The sequence below is a fragment of the Falco punctatus genome, assembly GCF_963210335.1.
Source record: "Falco punctatus genome assembly, chromosome: 11".
NCBI classification, from domain to species: domain Eukaryota; kingdom Metazoa; phylum Chordata; class Aves; order Falconiformes; family Falconidae; genus Falco; species Falco punctatus.
The window spans coordinates 26,316,649-26,340,624 of NC_137591.1; the positions used below are offsets into that span (position 1 = coordinate 26,316,649).

General features: G+C 41.7%; 1 protein-coding gene across 7 annotated transcripts in view; it reads right to left on the minus strand.

Moving 5' to 3' along the window:
* MTA1 (metastasis associated 1) overlaps positions 1-23,976 on the minus strand; it is a 94,347-nt gene that overhangs the window by 63,155 nt on the left and 7,216 nt on the right. The window contains exons 1-4 of one of the 7 annotated variants that reach the window (XM_080406767.1): positions 18,157-18,204; positions 17,866-17,908; positions 6,788-6,855; positions 4,355-4,448 (exon numbers count right to left, since the gene is read on the minus strand). In XM_080406767.1, the coding sequence (XP_080262893.1) occupies positions 4,355-4,448; positions 6,788-6,855; positions 17,866-17,908; positions 18,157-18,189 (238 nt within the window). In that variant the 5' untranslated portion in view covers positions 18,190-18,204. Of the gene's footprint in view, positions 1-4,354; positions 4,449-6,787; positions 6,856-9,111; positions 9,169-17,865; positions 21,792-23,976 lie in introns of those variants that run through there. The other 6 variants (XM_080406766.1, XM_080406771.1, XM_080406769.1 and 3 more) reach the window with 6 other exon arrangements.

A 23,976-nucleotide genomic window follows, 5' to 3' on the forward strand; every position in this document is an offset into this window, starting at 1 on the left:
GAAGGTGTTTGCCACATTATCGAGACATCCCACTGTGATCCCTTCCAGAAACTTCCTGTGATCATCCTTTGCAGCTGTGGCTACTATTACAGGTAGCAGACAGAGCAAACAGACACTATTTTTGACACTTAGTATATCTTTCCTAACCGAACCACCCCCATGAGAGAAAAACCACTTTCCTCCTCTCAGTAACAACAGAGCCAAAGTGTGAGAGGATTAATGATTTTGACTTCTCCTAAATCTGCATGTGTGCTGTTGGGAGAAAATGGAGGAGAAGGGGAATAAAATGGAAGAAATATATAAAAACCCCCACCAAACTAATTTGTGAAGCTATTGCCAAAGTGCATTTAGACTGGTGTTATCTAAAACTAAAAAAAAATAAGCAAACATCCAAACTCAATAGACCTCCTATCTGTTTAGGCACACAGGTCTCATGCAACTCACGGACTGACTGAGCAACACCACCTCAACACTGCAAGACGTTTATTTTTAGAAGCTTTGGCACTTGGAAAACCACACTGCCATGTGTGCCTGGCACCCAAACATCAGCTGCTGAAAGCTAACCATAAACCTGCCAAACCGGCCAGCACTAACTACTCACTTCTCCATTGTTTTACAAATCAGGATAAGCATTTTTAATGAAGCAAAAACTGTGGTCGTTAAAACAGATCACAAATATCTGGAGATGGTGGGGGGTGGATCGTTAGGAGGGAGGATAGGAGGCTGTATTCCTGCTGTCAGAAATACTGCCTTAATTATACATGGAACTATTTGAGACATTATACAGACACTTTATATAGAGAAAATATATAGTCACAGCATCCAACAGTAGCTTGAGGAGTAAACTGCCCTTCCCACTTCACTTCTATCAAGTTCTGCCTCCAATCTTGTTTGCATACAACATCTTAAACTACTACAAAGTCTCTGGGCAAGAACATTAAATAGTCTGCTACTGGTGAAGCAGGCTCATTTCAGAAACAGGTGGAGAAATTCCGTAGAATAATTGGTGAGGTAATTAAAGAGGCTTATGAATAAGAAGCACTAACAATGTATGCAATCCATTATAAGGCTGAAAGATTTATAGGACAACCCAGACAAGCTTTATATCATATGATAAAAATAGTAAGATCACAGATCAAATCCAAGAATCAGGTTGCATACATCAGGTACTAATTCACAGTCACCAACTACAGAATAAGGTGCTTCCAACTCATTTCTCTTTATAAAGAGTTATGAGAAAAGACAACATCTCAGACTTGTCAGTTTCAGAGATCTGATGGATTATACAAACTGAAGCATAAGCCTTTTTTTGTATTTTATTTTTTTTCCAAAACTTTGCAACATTCATTTCACAATCACATCTTTTTCCTTCCTTTATTGGAAGGGGAAAAAATAATTCAGAATTATATATACACTTTTTCCATTCGTGTGCTGGCCTATCTTCCCATTACTTGGCGCTCTGACTGCATTGATCTCAACAGTAGGTCTAAAATAAGGGCATCTTAAACAGAAGACTCTGTGAATCCAGAAATGTCTGCAGTCAGAAAGCTCCATTAATCAGCTGAACAAAGGCAGTTAAAAGATCAGCGATGCAGATACGTACATCTACTGCAAATGCATCAAAATGAGGCAACAGGAGACTTTATGGAAATGAACTCAAAGTCAGTGACATTGTTGAGTATCTGCACTAGAATCTTAACATCCACAAAATTTAATTTCATTATATCGTGCAGGATATAGGTATTTTTTTTCCAGACTAAAGAACTAATGGCTGTCCAAAAGCTTAGCTTTACTGTCTTCTCCCTCCTTTAGAAGAACGGAAGCCACACAACAGCACATCTATCTACATAAATGGAAGTCATTTAGTAGCAATTTTATTCTGCACCAGAAAGAAACATACTGGAAAAAATGCTAGTTACTAATGAAATTTACACTAGGAGACCGCCTCATTTGTCTCTGGTGGCTCTATTAATAGGATTGTGCTACAGAAGAATTTTACTGTCTTTCAAACACATATGAATATGAACAATGAATTATTTGTTTGCATTTTAAAAAAACAACTTAAATTTCTTATCGCAAAAAAGAAACCAGCCTTTGCAGGTTTTTCATTTTCAGTCTGAGACGTGTTTCTTTGAATCATTCCTACCTGCTTCCTTTACTAAATCTAGTGAAGTGAGACACAGATGAAGGAATCAATAGTCACGTTGTTTACGGTGAAGCTCCTATTAAGCTTCAGTATTCTCAGATAAAATGAGTACTGCTGCACTGAAGAGATATCAAAAAAAGCTTTGCCTGCTACCACAATTCTGCAACACAGCCAAATCTCATCTCAGGGCCACGTGACTCTTTGTCAAGGTATGGCTGCAATGGAGGGACTTATTTGGACTTGAATCTACAATAGAAAATACTCAAATTTATCAATAAGGGGCTAATTTTGCTGCACGTTTTCCCCAATGGCACTAAGCACCAGAACACAGCAAGACATTATATTCATTATTAAAACTGAATCTCTGATTAAATCAATCCCCATGCAGTACAACTAGGTAGATCTGTATTACGTATACATCGCAGTCTATTCATATACGCACCAAGCAGCGCATTAAAAGACAATGATATTTGGCAGCTAAATCCTAATTCTGACATGCCCAGATAGGATTGCTTCTTTTTCATTTACGTATGTGCCTTGAATTACAAGGATTAATATGGCTGTCCATGCTTTTTGCTAGACTTTAAGCAATCTGAACAGCTACATCACACGTACTCCACTGTTTACAAGTAAAAACCATTTAGTAACTCCTCCTGCTTAGCCTTTTTCTCCCTTTCAACACATCTGTTTCAGTAATGTCTGTTTTGTTAGGACTGTGTCCATCACCTTGCAAGGACAGGACAAGAGGGATGCTGAACTGGCAGAGGAAGGTGCAACGAACTCAAATCTAATCCTCACTGGCAACTGGGATGGGGTAAAACAGGCTGAAAGCACCCCAGATAAAGTGCCCAATGTCATGGAATATGTTGCATTATTTCTTCCCTGGAGACTGATACTCCCCTTGAGAGCCAGCTAGTGCATCATGCTCACCTCCTTTCAGGTTCAGAACACAAAGATCTACACCAGCTTCTCAGTTATTTTGTGTGGGTTGGTGTTTTTCAGGTTGTGGGTTTTTTTTTCTTAAACCGTCTGAATTTTTTTTGCAGTATCTTGCCTTACAGATTTATATACACAAATATCTGATCTATACTGACATATAACTATTTTTTGTATGCACTTTTTAGCATTTTAAAACTGTTTCTATAATTGAAAGAATATCTGATCTATACTGACATATAACTATTTTTTGTATGCACTTTTTAGCATTTTAAAACTGTTTCTATAATTGAAAGAATATCTGATCTATACTGACATATAACTATTTTTTGTATGCACTTTTTAGCATTTTAAAACTGTTTCTATAATTGAAAGATAATCATAACACTAAATTTCTTTAGAAATAAGCTTCCATCTCTACTCAGCAAGATATCTCACATGCCTCTGATCTCCCTGGGATGGGAATAAATGCCAACATAAGTTAACACAACATTCTTTGAAATAATAAAAATCAAGAAATTTATTAGTTATGCAAGGCATACATGCAAGGGTGACTGATATAAGGTCATGAACAACGTCCTGAATTTTTTGATACTTTAGTTTCATAGTTTCATGCTTTTTTTTAATTATTGAGTAACTACATACTCAAAAAGGTTACAGTTTTTAAGTCTCATTTCAGTACAGGCATTGGTTTTTCCTAACAAAAGAACTTGAAATATTCAAAATAGCGATCAGATGTCCTACAATTCAGTGCTATTAAAGTGTATTGCCTGAGCATGTTCAGACAAAAGCTATACAAAAAATATTAATAACGAAATTTAAAGATCGTTTCTATTAGCTAAGTTTCAAGTCTGTTTCCTATGTTCAGTCTATTTGATTTACTCATAAAGTAAGTTTGAGGGTTTTTTCCAAATAATTCATGAGAAGTAACATATGAGACAGGGAGAAAACTTCCTCTCATCCCAAAATTAATAAATTCACTACTGTGGAGCAAGTAACATGTCTTTTATTCAACCCTAACTGAAAATTTCAGTCCTGTTGCCACCATATTCAAGCCATACACCAAAGGGGGGGGGGGGGGGGGGGAGCGGGCAGGGCGCGAGCGCCAGGGGGAGAAAGAAAAAGTCAGCCAAACAAGTAATGCAAATTGCTGAAGATGAGCACAGAAAAAGGACATTTAATAATAATACTGATAATTGTCACTGCAGTATCAAAGTTCTACTCAATTTTGGCAATTTTTTGTAGAAGCAATCTGAACACAAACAAGCTTACTTGCATGTTTGTCTGCCAATACAATAAGTGTACTTGATATGTCTCTTCTCCTGTAGAAACATACCACCTTTGCTTCCACATTTCCATTGGCAGTCTGAAACAGGAAAAAAGAAAAAGCACTGAGCACAAATCAAGAACTGAACTGTACACACCAAACTAGAAACCTCATAAATAATTTGGAATTTTGCACAAGAACTACACAGCATCGCCTTTTGGCACCCTCCAGCTGCACACTGGTTATCTAACACACAGACTCTGGCGTGATCCATTTCAAGGTAGGGAAACAGTGTTTGGTCCTTCCCTCCTAATTGTTTTTGTGGGATCACCATTTTTAGAAGTTACCGATGTTTCAAGGGGTGAGAAAAAAACCACTTACCTGCAGTTAAAATACATTAACAAGCCACTTTGCCACTTTTCAGGCAATGCCTACATTAAGTAGAATTCAAAAGCATATTTAAAATCCCAATAATAAAACTGAAATATAACAACAGGATTCAGGCTTAGGCTGTTCTCCAAGTCTGTTAAGACAGCAGGAAAGCAAAAACAAACCCAGCCATTATTACTTTCACAATAGAAATCACATAAGGTTTTCGTTCTCTAACGGCACCAAACAACGGCCAACACAGAAAAACGATTCCAAAAGGAGAACAAGGGAAGCTGCACCAGGCAATAAACTCTACATCAGTGACAACATACAAAAAAGTTTGGATCTTTTAAAGTTTGGGATTTTTTTTTCTTAGAACTCTTAAAATGAGATAGGTGATCAATCACTTGTAAGATGGCACCTGTGAAATTGTGAAACTGGCTTTGGACAAACTCTAGGGGAAATACACTGGGTTTGCAACAGCCCCAACCAACCTACTGTCTCTAAAACAAACCAACAAATAATGAAAATGTAACTTCAAAGAGTTGTATCCTGCTACTGAAGAGTCCTTGAAAACCATAACAATGGCACACACTAAGAAACCAGAACACTAAGACATAAATTCCACTCTGGGAAGTCTCCAAAAAAGGTAGTGGACAAGCAATCTGTCCACAAGGACGCAACATAAAAACTGATTTACACGCTTGTTGCTCAGATGTGAATGGAGGAAAAATTTTCACCTTTTATAACACCAGTTTTCCTACACAAAGGAAAAAAAGTAATCGGACAACATACACATGCACAAATATTTCCCCTTGCGGCCTACCAGGTTTCAGTACAAAGCCTGCAAGATTTCCATGCTTTGCTGTTAAATAATTCAGAACTTCTAAATTTTGAGGAACTAAAATACAAAGGCAGGAGCCATTTTGTTAAAACACAGACAGCTGCAATGTAAAATCATCTATTTAATTTATTTGCTCAGGCATGATTCGTTTCAGCCTGAAAGACCCATCTCCAACAGTACATCAGAAAAATTACAGCTCAAGCAAGAGCTGCACCAAGATGAGCCATCCAGGCTGAAAGTTCTTTTTTCAAAGTGGGGGAAGAATGAAGAGGGGAAAGCAACACTTTCCTAGAAAGCGATCAACAAATCTGCTACGGATACCTCATGTCTATGGATTCACTGTGAACATTTCGGAAACAAGACTGAGTTCTATCAATGGGAGACAAAGTATTTCTGCAAAAGGCCTCTACTAAAAAGAAGAGGTTACAAGGATGTCTAAGCCTTCAGATCCTTTGTTTGTCATTGTATCAATAAATTTTCTCTTCCAAGTAACTGCTTTAGAAAAACATGTTTTTCCATCACTGGTGGCTGAAGAGAAAGATCTAATTTTAGTCACTAATTTAAATTCAAATCCAAACCAGCAATGTTACACTACTTCTGTACGGGCTGCAACGGACACTTTGGTATTAAACCTGAGAAAGCGGCACATTTAGGACACAGCTAACTGCTTCCTAACAGTCATCCATCCTCAACTAGGTAAAATTTCAGCAGCGAGGCCTTCAGCTGGCTTCCCACATAGAAGCTATCATGCTTCCCTTTTGGAGCCAACGAAAGGGAAATTTAGCAGATGAAATAATACAAAGGCCCAAAGGACAACCAGCAAAGACAAAGTCTGAGGAAGCAGATAACAGCTCCAAACCCTCCTGCTGAGCAAGAGTCTCCCCCAAGAAAGATCAAATTACAAGGTCTCCACAGCCTCTAGGCAAACTGTTGTATTATCTCCATATCGCCTGATGCTGGCACGGAGCGGAAGAGCTGCAGAGATCTCCTGCCCTACAAGTAGGCACAATCACCTTGCGAATGACCTGCCATTGACGCTCAGCCCTCTCATACCAAAGGAGAACAATCTAGCAGGTCTCAAAACATTCCGGAAAGTTATCAGAACAAAAGTACTTTTAAGCTTGTAATTACCAGAGAACTGCTAAAGAATTGTTTTGATTTTAATCACATCAAACAGATCGTGAAATCAATTAGCTTCAAAGGCTTGATGGAAAACTTTGTTTACCTTATTGAGCTCTTCTATTCTTCGTATCAAATATGGGTTACTTGAAGAATTTTCGAAGTAGACATAATCTGACAAAAAAGAAAAAAAGACTCTTTAAAATCTGCTAAAAATCAAATCAAAGCCTCACATATACACTTGTTAGAGACACCATACCAAATCCATTTCTTGGCACAAGCAGTATTTCAAGTGTTCCTACTAAATCCAGGATTTTAAGCAAGGAAATACAAAATCCATGCCAGTATAAGGAGCATATATTAGTGGAACCTGAAAGCAATACTCACTCGAGGACACACACACAAAAAAAAAAAACCAACCACGCTGGAGCTCTACTGTCAGCCTGCAAAGCAGAGCATACGACCTTTCTTCTCTCTCTGATCACTTTATTTCCACTTTGATCCCTGTTGTCTTCACTTGCTTCCTCTTACCAAAATCCAGCCACTTCTCACCAGCAATATGAGATGTTTCCTTTCCCCCTCCAGCTCAGCTTACACATACTGCCCTTTTCCCTAGAATACAGTTTTATTCTTTTTTTCTCTCATATCTTTTTCTCTACTTCTTGTTTTTCCACATCTGCATTATCCTAAAAGTACCCTCAACAAAACCCCATATAGTAAGCCAAACAGGTCAGTAAATTCATATTTTCAAGCAGGATAAACCTCTTAAGTTAAAGGAAGAAAGTTAGTTCTTTACCCAAGGTAGTGACTTCAAAAAAGAAAAAAGTAGTATCAGAGACGCATCAACAAGTGCTATATAAATTACTTGGGATTAGTGAGCTCCAAGCTTAAACGCTCATTTTTACTGCTAAGGAAACAGAAGCTCAAGAGTCCTGAATGGACTTGGCTTTTATCTCCCAAACCTGCAGAAACCAAACCCTAAGCCTTAAGGGAGACAAAAAGAGGGTGGAACTCACCTTCCTCACCCACCCACCACCCCCCACCCCCCCCGCAGCCACCCCTCCTGGGATGCTGACCTTGCCTGCAGATCCAACCATTCCTTCCAAGACTATCTACTACATTTAAGACGATTTCCCTCCAGAAATCCCAGCTCATTTGTGTTTGGAGCCAAACTGCCATAGCCCCTGGGCACGACTCGGGTAATCAGCAGTGAGCACGTTAGCACGATGCCCCAACGATGAATGGGTGCTTAGCGGTGCTAGCCTTTTGTAAATGGAGACAACGACCTAAGCTGTTAGCCTTAATCTCCCCGAAACGCTTATGAAAAGGGCAATGGGTACCAGAGGTGATGCTGCCCCCTCCCCAGCCCAGAGGAAAGCAAACGTCTCCCCCAGGGGCTTCCGGCTCCTGAAAAGCTGACAAGCTGCACCAGGAGAGTTTCCGATCGCCCTCAGCTCCAGGGTGGCCGGGAGCCACCAGAGCATCACCCCTGGCGTCCCGCAGCAGCCCCTGCGGCTCCCCGAGTACCCAAGCCCCTGTGCAGCTCTCCCGGCTACGGGCAGCACTACGGGCAGCACTACGGGCAGCACTACGGGCAGCACTACGGGCAGAGGAAGAGGCAGCGACGGGGCCGGCAGCTCACCCGGCCCGCCAACAGCAGTGCCCGCATGGCCCTGCAGCAGGGCTGGGCTGCCTCAAGACAACACTCCCAAGTCAAGAATCCCAGGGATTACTATCCCAAGAGTGACAATTTAAAAAAAAAAAAAAGTTTCCAAGCTGTTGTCTTTCCAAAAAAATAGTGTTGTACGAGTTGCAAAGATACCTTAACAATGAAGTCTCAACATAGTCTCGGTTGAAGCGATGAGGCTGCCATGCCAATACTAAAACAATGCACACCTTGGGTTACCGAACCATACAGCGTAGCCAGGGCTAATAAAGCACAGAAATGCTACACCCAATTTTTTATATTCTTGTGCATTCCGTGCTCCGGGCCTCTCACGCTGATCATCTTCACACACAGTCACAGGCAGCCAAGCGACTCCAAACCTTTCTTCCAGACTGCAAGGGTCAGCTCCTCTTAAATGTCCCTTCCCCACAGGCTTCAGACTGGGGAATGATCTCCTCTAAGGAATTCAGATTGGGCATCTGGTTCGTAGAAAACCGAGGCTCCCAGAAATGGTTATAAACACCCCAAGCAACCAGACCCTAAATCTCCCCTCCCAAGCACCCGCTCTGGGCAGCGCACCAAAGGGAAAACAACAGGCTCAACATTACTATGACCAACTCTACCAGAAGTCACAAACCCAAGCAGATATTTGGCAGCTTCAGCAATAACAACTGCTGACTGAAATAACAACGACAGGCATTAAGCAATTTACACATCAGCAGAGTAAAAAGAAATCTTTTCTCCCACAGCAGAACCACCCATACCCTACAAGGACACTGCAGTGGAGGACGTGGAAGCTTCCAGGTGCCTCCAAGATCACCGGCCACATCTCACATCTCAAGGCTCCAAATGTGATACCTGGAGTAATAATTCGTGTCAATTAGATAATTGGTATAGAACAATGGAAAAACACTAAGTAGACTAAGCAGGGGGGCAGAGTGACAGACGGGAAACAGGTGTAGGAAACGGTTGCTTGCATTAGGAGCAGCCATGCGGATATGGTATTGTGAAATATTTAGCTGAGCTTTGCTGTATTGGACAAATCACCTTATATGGTAGAAGAAAGAAGTCAGCTCTTCAGGGTGAGAAAGAGGACAAGTGAGGAAGACGTCTAACTTCATCCCCGATGACCATCAAAGGGACCCTCAACATTAAGCATGCAGGCACAAGGAAAGGAACGCCTATGTCAAGAACTAATCTGAATAGCCACACCATTTCCCGGTACAGCAATGAATATGCATCAGCACAACAAGCATAAAAGGGAACACGTTGTTGTATAGGGGGTGTGTGCTGGTGGAGCGCAGACTCCCCTCCCACCCAGTGCTGTTTACTTACCTTTTATCATTTATAATAAATACTGCTAAATTCTGATTGAGTTGTATCCTCATTTATAACAATTTGGTGACCCCGACGTGATCTGCTTGGACTTTGGATCTACGACCGGTTAAGGGAGGTGCCCCACCCTAGCGGCCCTTGCCGATAGCAGCGCTAGAGTCCAATAAGATTCCGAACAAAAGAGGCAAGTAAAGAACCAAGAGCTCTTCCTCCGTGACCCATAATTCTGCGTGAAAAGACCCGAATGAAGAGGATCTGTGAGTATACCATTCGGCTGGGTGGGATTCGGCTGTGTGACTGTGTATAAGGGTGTGACTGAGAAGGAACTTAGTTCCAAAGTGAGTGTGGAGGTCTTCTAACCACGGTTCTGATCTCCCGTGAGGGACTCGGCCAGCGAAGGACCGAAGCAACTGCTTTAAGAATTCATGGGTGGGCCAGCCACTTTACAAGACACCTCTAGACAGTCAGGGATTCGGAACCTCTTTAAGGGTTCCAGGATGGGTCAGGAGAAAAGTAGACTCTCGGACCCAGGAGGCTCAAAGAGGGGTCTCCAATCTAGAAAGGGAAGTAAAATACCAGACATTCCACCAGAAAGCCCATTGGGGATAATGTTAAAATACTGGGATGACTGGGAATCCAGGAAAGGAAAAGATAAAGAAAAAATGGCTCAATTTTACATGATGAAATGGCCAGAAGAACCTTTAAGGCCATATGTTTTTTGGCCAGTTTTTGGATCCTTTGGGGATTGGGTATATCAGGCATTGAACCTCTATGTTAACTCTAAGGAGTCTTTTAACCGAGAGTGATTATCTATGGATAGGAGCCTCAAACCCCTTTCCCACAACCCAGATATTCACTTTAAATACTAGAACTAACAAGGAAAAGGATAGAGAAGAGGAAAAGCGGGAGCCTCTGGATAATATACCTCCTCCCTATTCACAACAATCAGAACAACCACCAGCTGAAAATGAATTGCCTAGGATCAGGAAAAAGGCAGGGTGAAAAGGAACCGAAGGACAAACAGAAAGAAAAACAAGATGGAATCCCTATCTGTTACTATTGTATCAAAAAGGGGCATATTCAGAGGAATTGTAGAAAAAGGCAAGAGGATGAAAAAATGTATAAGGAAGACTAGAGGTGTCAGGGGCTATATCTTTTGGGGAACCGGACTTCAAATGATCCCTTGCTAAAATTATTAGTAGGTCCCTAGAGGGAAGAGGTTTATGTTTTAGTAGATACTGGGGGCACAGAAAACAACAATTAGAAAATTACCGAAACGGGTTAAGGAAGGGAAGAATAATATCACGGTAGTAGGGGCAAAAGGGGAACCCTTTAAAGTTCCTATATTGGAGGATGTGGAAATAGAGTCAGAAAAGAAACTATGTCTCAATGACCTATTTCTGGTACCTGAGGCTGAGCACAATCTGTTAGGAAGAGACTTAATAATAAGGTTGGTGTTGGAAATCAAGAGCCAGAAGGGAGAATTAAAAATTCAGCTATATACCCTAACCCAAGAAGATGAGGGAGAAATAGGCCCTCAGGTATGGTATCAAGAGGGAGACTCAGGAAAATTAGATATGGAACCCTTGGTGGTAGAAATAGTGGATCTGCAACAGCCAATAAGGATTAGACAATATCCTATCCCACTGGAGGGGAGAAAAGGACTTAAACCAGTTATAGATAGGTTGCTCCAAAAGGGGATGCTGGAAAGCCTGTATGTCCCCACATAATACCCCCATTCTGCTGGTAAAAAAGGCTGATAGAGCTGATGGATCGTATAGGTTGTTCAGAATTTTAAGGCTGTGAATCAACGAACCATGACCAAATCCCCAGTAGTGACAAACCCATATACTAAACCATTTAACAGCTCAGCATATATGGTATAGTGTAATAGCTTTGAAGGATGCTTTCTGGGCCAGCCCATTAAGTGAAAGGTCTCGGGATTACTTTGCCTTTGAATGGGAAGACCCTGAGACAGGGAGGCGACAACAGCTCAGATGGACCGTACTTCCTCAGGGATTTACTGAATCCCCAAATCTATTTGGCCAAACCTTAGAAAAATTATCACAGCTTTTTGAGGTAAAGGGGGAAGTGAAACTGTTTCAATATGTGGATGACTTACTGATAGCTGGGAAAACTGAGAGAGAGACCCGGAGAACCACTACTGAGTTACTTAACTTCTTAGGGAAAAAAGGGTTGAAGGTCTCAAAATCTAAATTAAAATTCGAAAGGAGTTAAGGTACTTAGGACATTGGCTTAGCCAAGGGAAGAAAAAACTGGATCCTGACAGGGTATCAGGGATTTTAGCCCTATCGTCACCCAAAATGAAAAAGGAAGCAAGGCAACTGCTCGGGCTCTCGGGATATTGTAGACCCTGGATTGAAGGGTTTAGTGAAAAGGTAAAATTTTTATATGAAAAACTGACTGGGGAGAAAATTAAGTGGAACGAGGAAAATGAAGAAAAGTTGGGAAGAAGACAACATTAATAGAGGCTCCACTGTTGAGCCTCCCAGATTTAGAAAGAGCCTTTTATCTATTTGTAAATGTTTCTAACTGAACCGCATATGGAGTATTACCTCAAGAATGGGCAGGAATCAAGAAACCTGTTGGGATATTGTTCTAAACTATTAGACCCTGTGAGTAGGGGGTGGCCCGCGTGTTTGCAGGCACTCATGGCTACTGCTTTACTCATTGAGGAAGCTAGAAAAGTCACTTTTGGGGCACCTCTGAAGGTTATATATGCCACATAATGTTAGGGGAGTACTCCAGCAGAAGGCTGAAAAATGGTTAACTGATGGATCAGGATAGCTTCAGTAGGATGCTGAAGTATGAAGCCATCCTGATCGACTCCCCTGACTTAGAACTAAAAGTAACTGCTGCACAAAACCCTGCACCATTTCTACATGGGGAACCCATAAAGAACTACAACATAACTGTGTAGAAGTGATTGAATTGCAAGCAAAAATACGACCCGATCTCTAGGAGACAAAATTAGAGACAGGGGAAAAACTATTTGTTGACAGGTCGTCCAGAGTGGCAGGTGGAAAGAGAAGATCTGGGTATGCCACTGTAAACAGGGATACGGTCCTGATGGAATCAGGACCACTCAGTGCTGCTTGGTCCACTCAAGCACGTGAAATTTATGCATTATTACGAGCCCTAGAACTATTGAAAGGGAAAAGTGGAATTATCTATACTGATTATAGATATGCTTATGGGATAGTCCACACGTTTGGGAAAGCTTGGAAAGAAAGGGGACTTACAGGCACCCAAGGAAAAGGGCTAATTCACCAAACTTTAGTTAATTGCAGGCATTGAGAGGACCTAGAGAGATTGCTGTAGTACATGTCAGCGGACATCAGAAGGGAACTGGCTTCCACATAAGAGAAAATAACCTAGCAGATAAAGAAGCTGGGGAAGCAGCTCTTAGGAAGCACAATATAGTTTTAACCCTGCAGGAATCGGATAATGAAAAAGGGACACAAGAGAAAAAGTATATGGATGCAGAAATAAAAACTATAAAGACAATAGGGGCAGAACTGAAAGAAGGAAAATGGGTTCTGTCTGATGGAAGAGAGATACTGTCAAAGGAACAAGCTAGGCGTGTACTTCTACAACTATACCTACAAACCCATTGGGGAACAAAAGCACTGAGTGATCAATTTCTAAAATTTTATGGGTGTGTAGGAATATACGAGATAGCCAAACAAACCATCCAGGAATGCTTAAGGTGTCAGAAGATAAATAATAAAGTGATTAGACAAGCACCTGCTGGAGGAAGAAGGACAGCATACCGACCATTTGAGAGAATACATGTGGACTTTACTGAATTACCAAAAGTAGGACGATATAAATTATCTGTTGGTAATCGTGGATCAATTAACACATTGGGTAGAGGCTTACCCAGCGGCGTGAGCCACCACCGTAGTGGTAGCTAAGAATCTATTGGAGAATGTTATTCCTCGCTTTGGTTTAATCAGAAACATTGATTCCGATCAGGGGACACATTTTACCTCAAATGTTTTGAAGGCTTTAACTATGGCTCTGGGCATTAAATGGGAATATCATACGCCATGGCATCCTCAAAGTTCTGGGCGGGTTGAGAGAATGAATCAGACAATTAAACACTAATTGGCCAAACTGATGATTGACACTCAATTATCATGGGTAAAATGTTTACCACTAGCACTGTTAAACATAAGAACCATGCCACAGGGGGAGACCGGAGTATCACCTTATGAGATGCTTTACGGTATGCTGTATTCTCAAGGAATGCCCTTAGATCATTCTTTGATAGAAGACTATGAGACCCATAAGTATGTGATAACTCTGGGAAAACAATTAAATGAACTTCAGGAGAAGGGCATGTTGGCTCAAAACGTGCCCTTGGGGTTCTCCATTCATAAAATACAGCCCGGAGATAAAGTTTTGATAAAAACTTGGAAAGAAGAATCGTTGTCTCCACACTGGGAAGGTCCTTATCTTGTCTTGCTTACCACAGAAACAGCTACAAGGATGGCAGAAAAGGGGTGGATGCATGCATCTTGAGTAAAAGGACCCATAACAGAGACATGGAAGGTTGAATCCACTCCTGGAGACCTTAAGGTTAAAGCTCAAAAGGACTTGAAATGTATCTGGGCATAACGATCTTTTGAATATTATCTGTATATATTGAAATGCATATTGACGAGTGTATTAGCAGCTGTTGGAAACTATACAGGCCATAGTAGAAGGATTCAGAGCCCCAAACCCACAGGAGGCATACCACCTCCAGCAGAAATAGGATAGTACCTGTTATGTCCAAAACATCCTAAACCTCCCAGTTGCCATTTGGCCTAGACACGGTGCAGATGCCATTATTGCTGTCGATGGTGATACTGTTATAGTCTCAAAATCTCCACTTTCTGTCCCCAGTGTAAGGACATACTCTAGAATCCAAAGAAAAAGAAGAAAAGGGAGTGGAAGAAGCCTGGTACTGAGAAGCCTATATGAGTAAAGGTACTGTTTTGTGGGTATGAACTAAATCTAGATGGTGACTGGAAAATATATCCAGAGAATTGGCTATCTGCCCTGAATCAAGCCCATGTAAAGGGCCACAGGTTAGTGAGCCTGGACCATCTTCTAAGAAGCATAAGGGAGAGGGCAAGACTGGAAGGAACTAGTCCCACAGCTCAAGAAGGTTTAACAAGGGCTGCAACCCCTTAGGGTCCTGCATGACCCTGATGGTCCAAGGGCATTCTCAGAACTGTAGCGAATGCATTGTTAACACCCAGAGAAGGAGAATTCAGGAACAAACCCTGGTATATCATACCATCTACGCCTGTGAAGGGCAAAAGCTGAGCTCATGTTATGTGGACCAGACAGAATATGCAAGATGCAATGAAAGTGGTAGAATAACCTGTTATGATCCCAGAGAAGTACCCCATCAATGGTGGACAGAGGTGCGAACAAATAATGGGCATGGCAGGTTACTTGGACAGAGTCGCATCAGAACAAATCTTAGTGAACCACTATCTGTGGGATTCGACGCCTGCAATGCTATTGATGATCATTTTGATGCAAACTGTGGGAACCTAGAATGGAGACAATATTACAAGGACTAGAATAAGTATATATACCCTGGGTGGGGACAGTGTCAGATGAGACCTGATTATCTGCTTTCATCAAGTACCGCCAGGTACCAATCCAATCACCTTTGTGGAAGAAGAGGGTGGGGATGTGTCTGTTGGGATACGAATCACATTGTGGGGGCGGCCGTCCCAATGTAAAATTTAGTAAGGTCAAAGCACCATCGAGCTGCAATGGCCAAACCTGTAATCCTGTGAATCTTAAAATCATCAACCCAGGTGACTGGAAAAGCAGGAACCGAACCAGACACGGTCTAAAAATTTATGGAACAGGGGCAGATCCCAGGGTAATCCTGGATATAAGGATTATAGAAAACGCTAGAAAATCTGCCGCAAAACATTTATTGCTCCGCTCTTTTTATCATGAAGTGGAAATGGGAGCTAAGTATGAGATTCCAACCATTGCTAAGAATCTGTTTGTAAATCTAGTGAAAAACATTGCAACAGCATTAAATGTGACAAACTGTTTTGTTTGTGGAGGAACTAACCAAGGGGACCGCTGGCCTTGGGAGTCGATGGAAGCAAACATCTTGAATCCCAAAATTTGGAAGCCAGCAGAGGGTAACAGAAAGACACAATGGGTGTTACAAACAAGCATAATCAGGAGAACCTGCTGGCAAAACCAAAATGGGAAAAAATTGGTGGGTGATTTAGTCTGTGAGGAAGGATATGAATGGAATGAGACAGTATCACACTGGACCTCCTGAGGAAGTCCTCAAGTAATGCCGGGAAACCTGAAAATTGGACAAATGGTAGCCAAACACCGCATGGGTGACCAGCCCCCGATGGGTATTATTGGATCTGTGGTAAGCTAGCATATGCCGAGTTGCCTAAAAATTGGACAGGATCATGTGTATTAGGGACAATCAGGCCCAGCTTATTCCTATTACCCACTGCCCGAGGAGAGAGACTGGGGGTACCTATATATACAGAAATGGAAGAATTAAGAAGGGCACAACAAAGTTTACAAATAGGGAATTGGAAAGAAAATGAATGGCCCCCAGAAAGGATAATAGAATATTATGACCCAGCCACCTGGGCTGAGTACGGATCTTGGGGCTACCATACCCCTATATATATATCTGCTTAACAGAATTATTAGGCTGCAAGCGGTTGTGGAAATAGTAGTGAATAAGACAGGAGATGCTCTAAATTTATTAGCTAAGCAGAATACAAACCTGCGAACTGCAACATACCAGAACCATCTAGCATTAGACTATGTATTAGCACAAGGAGGGGTATGTGGTAAATTTAACCTTACTAATCGTTGCTTAGAAATAGATGATGAAGGAAAAGCAGTGAATGAGCTGGTAAGGGAGATGAAAAAGATTGCACATGTACCTGTACAGACTTCGAATGGATTTAATATGGATAAGATATGACAGTCAGCCCTTGGGGGCGAGCGGTAGAAAAGACTGGGAGTCATAACCAGAGGGTTGTTCTTAGGGCTGCTAATAGTCCCGTGCTTGATTCCCTGTATTACACTCCTTACACAGAGAATAATCCAGGAAATGCAGTTTACCACAATCCCGGTGGAAGGTCATCAAGAAGATAAGGTCCCTCTTATGGTTCTGAAGGTCCATAATCAAACCCCAAACCCAACAAAGATTCAATTGGCCTTGGCCAAATTTGAAGCAAAAACACGAATTAATGACATTCGAAAGAAGATGAGGGATTGTGATACATGGAGCAATAATTCGTGTCAATTAGATAATTGGTATAGAACAATGGAAAACCACTGAGTAGACTAAGCAGGGGGCCAGAGTGACAGACGGGAAACAGGTGCAGGAAACGGTTATAACACAAAGAAAGGACAAGTTCTTTCCCTCCACCGCTCTCATTACTCCCAACACAACCGACTACCCCTCACTTCACTTCGGCTGAGACCGATCCAAAATCTTGTTTGTGAATACTGTGACAGAAAATTAAAAATGAAAACTAAAGAAAATGTCAATCTCTGTCATCTTTAAATCCACGGGTTTCAGGTGACTGTTACAAATGTTCATAGCTCACGTCATTTTTCTAACAGCTTTTTTGTGTGCACATATGTGCATATATTGTTCTCACAGACTCATTTTCTACCTCAAGTGAACATTAACTCCATTTTTCATGTAACTACAGTTTATCAATTGTAAATCCTGGCATGGATTTAAAGAAAGTTTATCACAAATGAATGATTTACCAAAGAATAGCTCATGGTGGTATCCAACAGTTTTGAATAAATAAACCCCCAAAGCGTTGTTTTGCTCAGCAGCAGGAACATCCCCAATCCCACACTCCCATGATCAGCAACTGCAAACCAACCTCACATAAAACAGCCCACTGCACACTGCTGGCAGAAAGGCAGAACTGAAGCTGTCCCACGGGATGCTTCAAGAGCCAACACATGACACAGTGTAGAAATGCATATAGACCAGTGCTTGATGACTTCACCATGTCACAAATGCACAGCCCAGTACATCTCATCCATGTTTTAGACTAATCCCACAACCATGTTGAGCATTTCACCAGTAGCTATGCAACTAATGGAGACCTATTTCTCATTACTCAAATTACCTGGAAAAGGGTTTCTTCTTCTCTGCAAGTTATGCAGGCCACGCTGCAAATCACATAAAACAGAATGTGAGCAGATCAAAGGGGAGTCATTTGCATTTTTCATAGAGATTTTAAATGCTTTCACTAAATTAAAATGCTGTCCTGCACAGAAACACTAGTTACTTACTGTGCCACACATACAACAAGGAAATTTAATTTTAACAAACCACTCTCCAACCTGATGCTTTAGCAGGTAAGAGCACTCCTCTAGAATTGTTCAAGCAGCAATGAAAAAGCTAGCTTCTCGCTCACTGCGTTTAAAGGAGGTACAGCACCATGCTCCATTGACCCCTGCACTCCGAAACACCTACTCTCCCCTGGTGCAGCACTTCCCCTTCATCTCCAGCTCCCTCCCACGCCATGGAAGTGCATCCGTCTCATACCACCTACCCAACTAACACTATTCCCTGTTTGCTTTTGCGACAGTAGCTACAACTACACACACTGGATCACAGGAACCCTCCACAGGCTCCCAACAATCCAGCTGCCAATGGGAGTCATCCTCTCTGTGCACAGCTGTCAGAGTCTCTGTGCCCTGGGCTGAAAGAGAGGATGGGGAACGACAAAACTAACTTAAAAAAAAAAAAAAAAAACCAAAAAAACTTTAAACAACAGGAAGACATGCATCTCAGCTCCTACCACAGAACAGGAAGGAAAGAGTACTCTAAAAGAAAAAAAAAAAAAAGGTCCAGAGACAGAAAAATGGAGCCTGATAGCAAGCAAAACAAGAAGTCAGGCCCTTCAAACACAACAGACTGTCTATCCTTGCTAATTTACTGGCTTTCCTACTTACACGACAGAAGAAAAGGGCTAGCCTAGCCGCTCTGCATCCCACAAGCGCGGCACGTCTCCTTACAAACAGCAACCACCATAAAACACGTGAAGCTCACCCCTCACCGCCCAACCGCCTGAACAGAAGAGCTGGAGATTCAATCCCATACCTTCACAACAGCTTACAGCTTAAACTCACAATCCCCGAAATAATCAGCCATGCATCCACATCATGACTGTAATTAACTGCATCACTTATCCACATTACAGAATTACCTGTGATCAGGCTAAAACGACGACTGAGGAGCGTGTGCCAATACCACAAGACAGTAAGGACCATCACACATATGACTACCTTCTGACTCACAATTAAGATTCATTTCTTCCTCTTGCCTATGCTGTTACAGAGCAGAAGTAGCCGCCTAACATAAACCTATGCAGAAGGCCTTTATATCCCACTTTTTTCTTCTGAAATTGAGAATACGCACAACTTTCTAGAAAGCAATGCTGTATCATACAGGTACTAAACCACCAGAACACACAGACACAAGCACACTTGCAGCAACTAACTAAATCTAGAATGACTGCCTACAGGCCACAGAAGATGGAAGTGTTCCACAAAGACAGTAAAAGAGTTGTTCTCAATTAGCAATAAACATAACAGACTTTTTTTTGGCTCTCATATGCTTTTAAGACATTACTGCAAAATAGCTTCCCCCTCTGCCCTCTTCATGTCAGCTGTTGATTAAGTCTACCATCGGTCTGCAGAAAACAAACTCAGGAGGGAGTACTGCAAAAGAAAGAACACACGCTGTCTAGAGGTCATATATTTATAAGATTAGGCATGTCTGAGCTACCTAACAACCTTATAGGCTTTTAGGTGATCAAGTTGCAAAAATGCTCAAAAGTATTTTTATCCTTCCTAACTTACATTTGCCTTTCAAGCTACAAGCACTTTCTGAGGACTGACCTCGCTGAATACTACCTACCTTACATCCAGAAAGACTTACACGCTGTGCACTGCATTAGCTACAGATGTACTCAGTACACAAAGGAGGCTGAAGCCACCTTCTGCCCACACTTACTACCACTGTTGGGTACAACGTGCATTTCCACACATGTGATAAAGAACTTCACAGTTGCAAATATTTCCCCTGCTCAATCCACAAAGCTGCTGCCCTGAATTAAAGATGAGTGTCAAGAGAGTGCATAAACTTATGATGACCTGCTTACTTCTCTTACGGGAAACATATGCCTCCTCATACTCTGGGTTTCAAATTCAACTTTGGGCCAGTTTCTTTCAGTAAACTCCAGCTTTTATTCAGCAGCTTGGTCCTGAAACTGTCACTCACTTTTCATTTTAGATAACACAAAACCTCGTGGTCTACGTTCTCATGAAAGAGGAGGCTGGAGAGGCTACACTGCTTTTCAGCCTAACAAGTCAAGCAATCTCACCTGGCAGAGCCCACGTCCCATTGCCTTCCGGCTGTTCAAAAAACAGCAGCACTCACAGCAGCTGTCACCTGATGAAATGTTTAGTTACAGCACAGATACAGTTTCAAGAGAGAAAGCCTTACCAGCACAGTATTTTCATTAGCAGAAATGCAGAACCGAAACAGAAATGCAGTATACCTAGCAGTATGCATGAACAGGTTATTTACAATTAATGTCTTTTCACAGATCCACAAAGGTATTAACAGATATACTGTCAGCACAAGTTCGGTTTGCATTTACTGAACAGCAGTATTTGTGGCTACTGCGTGCATAGGATACATGCTGCCTCATCCTCAGCTTGCTGCGCTATAGGCAACACCACTACTACTGCTCAACTCCTTAAAAAAAGTGAGTGGAAATGGAGCCAGAACTCAAGCACACAAGGATCTGAAATACCTATAATCATTTAGTGAGGGACACAGCAAAAGCAAGTGCCATCTCCTGCATAAATCTCCACTCCATACAGTTGACAGCAAATGATCACTAAATTTAGTAGGGATAGGTTGAGATAGCCCAGTTAAATCATGCTAGCTTTGCCCTTGTTTCTTGAGCACATTCATATGGTAAACAAAATGTTCACATTACATTTTCTTCCAAATGTGCAGAACTTGTATCTGGAAGGGGACAGCCAAAATAACTTAGCTGTTTTGAGATGAAACCTACATATCAGTTATTCTGTCTTGCCTCCAAAAAGCCAGGTTCAATATTCCCCAAACCACAGCCCTAAAGTAGAAGCAATTCATACCAAGGTCCATGTAACAGGACTACAGATTATGCACAGACCTACAGAAACGCTGATACAAACTTCTATCAGTGCAAGCTCTTCCCAGGTAGTAAGACACACTAAAAAAAAAAAAAAAATAATAAACCCAAAAACAAACCTCTAAAGGACCTGTAATGGTTACAAACAAGAACTCAAGTATCTACCACACAGTACACAACTCGAGCTAAGAAGTATTTTCTACCTTTTTAGAGAAAAAAAAAACATTTAAGTCTCTAAGACATGCAACTTGCTTGGACAGACTGAAAATTCTCAATCCCATTTAAACTCTGAAACATTAAGGGATCTGGAACTTCCCAAAGGTCTTCTGTTCTTTGTTTTCTATCATGTCAAAGGGGGAAAGAAAAATTCCTGTTCAGCTACCTCATATCATTTTTTTGTCCGATTCTTAGTGAAACAAGGTTTATGCAACTCCATTATCCAGTCATTAGTTCTTCCCTATTAACTCCTGAACCCTTTGTTTGATTTAAAACATTTCACAGAGGGACAGAAGTCTCAAAGATAATTAAGTTCTGACCACTGTTCCCTATCTTAAAAACATAGATACTAAAAACTACAAGAGAAAGCGAGAAATGCAAGACAGACAATTAGGGATATGAAATGGTTCCTATTTCAGAAACAATTAATGGACTAGGTTTTAAAGCAATTCACTGGAGATTCTGCAGTGTTTGGGGGAATTATCAAAGGTGCTCGCTTCTCTTAGCGCCTCTTAACACCTCTATTATTAGTGCCATAGAAGGCAGGTCCTGGGCTCGATTAACTCCTGATCTGATTCATTATGACCAGCTGTGTTCCCTAATGTTTACCCTCTCTGCGGGGGAAGGTGGCAGGTATTCTGCCTAGCAGCAACAATCTAGGGACTTAAGATCTCCGTTCTGGACAAGGCCCAGAGTTCCTACATACGGTACCTTTCCCAGTAAAAGCGTGAAACTACAAAGGACTGGGTGCAGAAGGGAAGAACCACCTCATGGAAGAAAGAACACGAATTTTAGATGAAGTCAACGTCCTTATTTCTGTTCCTCACAGCACTGTTGGCTGTATTTAGTTGCAGACCACCTGTGGAAAAAAACAAAGGACAGCAATATGCTGGCACTTGTGAAAAAGAGGTTACCGATGTCAGCTGTACATCACAGGTCACTTCTTAGACAAGAACTATGCTACACTGAACTAACTGCTACTAGGGATGTCGGCTTAAAAGGTAAGGTAGGGCAACTGTGTACAAACAAGACTTGAAAAGAGAATTTGTGAGAATCCTGGAAATAAAATTAAGCTTCCAAAGTACTACCCTGAGGATAAAGAAGCAATTCTGCTGCTAGAAATCAATTATATGGCAGTACAAGGAAACCCATTTCAATTAATCCATTCCCAATATACCAGCTATAACTGAGGCACGCTTGCATGTGGCACTGACCCTCTTTAGGTTCACTAAGTCAACTCCCTCCAGATTTCTGCAGGACAAGCACACACTGAATATACCTGGAGAACCATTGTTTTTATTCTTCACTTTACATGAGATATCCAGGCATGATTTAAAGTTCTCTGGACACAAAGCCTGTTCTGTATTACCTCTTCTGCCACTTCATTTGCCAAGGATGTAGCTATACAAATATTTTCTGCAATAGAAAAGTTGCAAGCCTATGTAATTTCAGCTGCACCAGTGCAACTCTTTGAGGGGCAATACCATTAACCAGTTCAGGGAAATAGTCCAGGCTTAAAAAACAGAAAGGCCTTTCCCCAAAGCTGGGTTGTAAGGGAAGACCAGGATGGTCTAATTTACAGAAGAGCCAGAGAAACACTTGAGCAAACAGAGGAACTAGGACAGAGAGAACTCCTTAAATCATGGAGGAGTTGGGGGGCAGGGAGGGAAGCATGGGAGAGGAGTATCCTCAAACTGCACCCTCATAATCTTCTCTAGAAGGCAAGAGAACTGCCTATTCCATTGCAATTCTTACTGCTAAGCACAGACAAAAAACCCCCATTATTTTCCAAAAGATATTTAGGCAGTTCATAAGATGACAAGAAATCAGCTTCACGTTCTTTGCAAGTATCTCAAGAGCTGCAAAACAAGACACCAAGTCTTGTATCACCGTCAAGAAACAACAACTGCAGTTTTTCGTTTGGGTTGGTTTGTTTGTTTAAAAGCAATGTTCCACATCAGTTAGGAAAGGTGGATTAACTGCTTAGGCTGTGGTACAACAGTATATTAAGTCCAGAGGTAAGGGTTTCGGTGCCAGATCAGAAACATCACGGCCTCACAATGTAAAGCATGGATGAAGTATAAACTCCTGCCATAGTTTTGCAGATGTTTCTTCAAACATGAGTGCCAGTGAAGCTGATTCATCCCCCGCCCTCTCATACCACCCCTTCAGGTTGTGACAGCTTCTCCTTGGAGGCAGGCACGCACATGGTAAATCTGATCAGGAACTCACGGGGGTCAAAACACTGTCTCCCAACGAACCCAATGTGCTTCGCTGCTTCGCTCCACAGCCACGCCAAGCTGTGCCAGTCCAGCTAAGGAAGCAATGTGAGACAGTAGCAAGTGTCTGCGAGCAGGCATTGCTTAAATCGACAGGGTTACCAGGGAAAAACATCCACAGAAGCTGTCTCACTTGGCTGGTTCAAATTTGCTCACATGTTGACAACTTAACTCTGTAAGGACAAGCTCTGTGCTGAATCAGGAATCATCTGCTCACACCACACTAACTTTATGCTTGGTCAAGTATAGTCTATCCTCCTACACCTTGCATAAAAGCATGAAGTCCCCAAATTAAACAGAACACATCACGTGCAATTTAACAGACACATTACCATGGACCACATCTGACACAGATCATGATTGGTGATCTGGCAACACATGGAACCAGAGCTGTGAAATCCCAGGCACCACCCAAGACTAAACAGCTTGCGAGTAACACACGTGTAAAAGACTGGAGAAGCCTAGATTTTTTTTCTTTTACTTGCAAACTCACTTCAAAGCTGCCAACTAACTTCTTCGCTCTACTTCATTGATCAATGTCAAGTAAAAA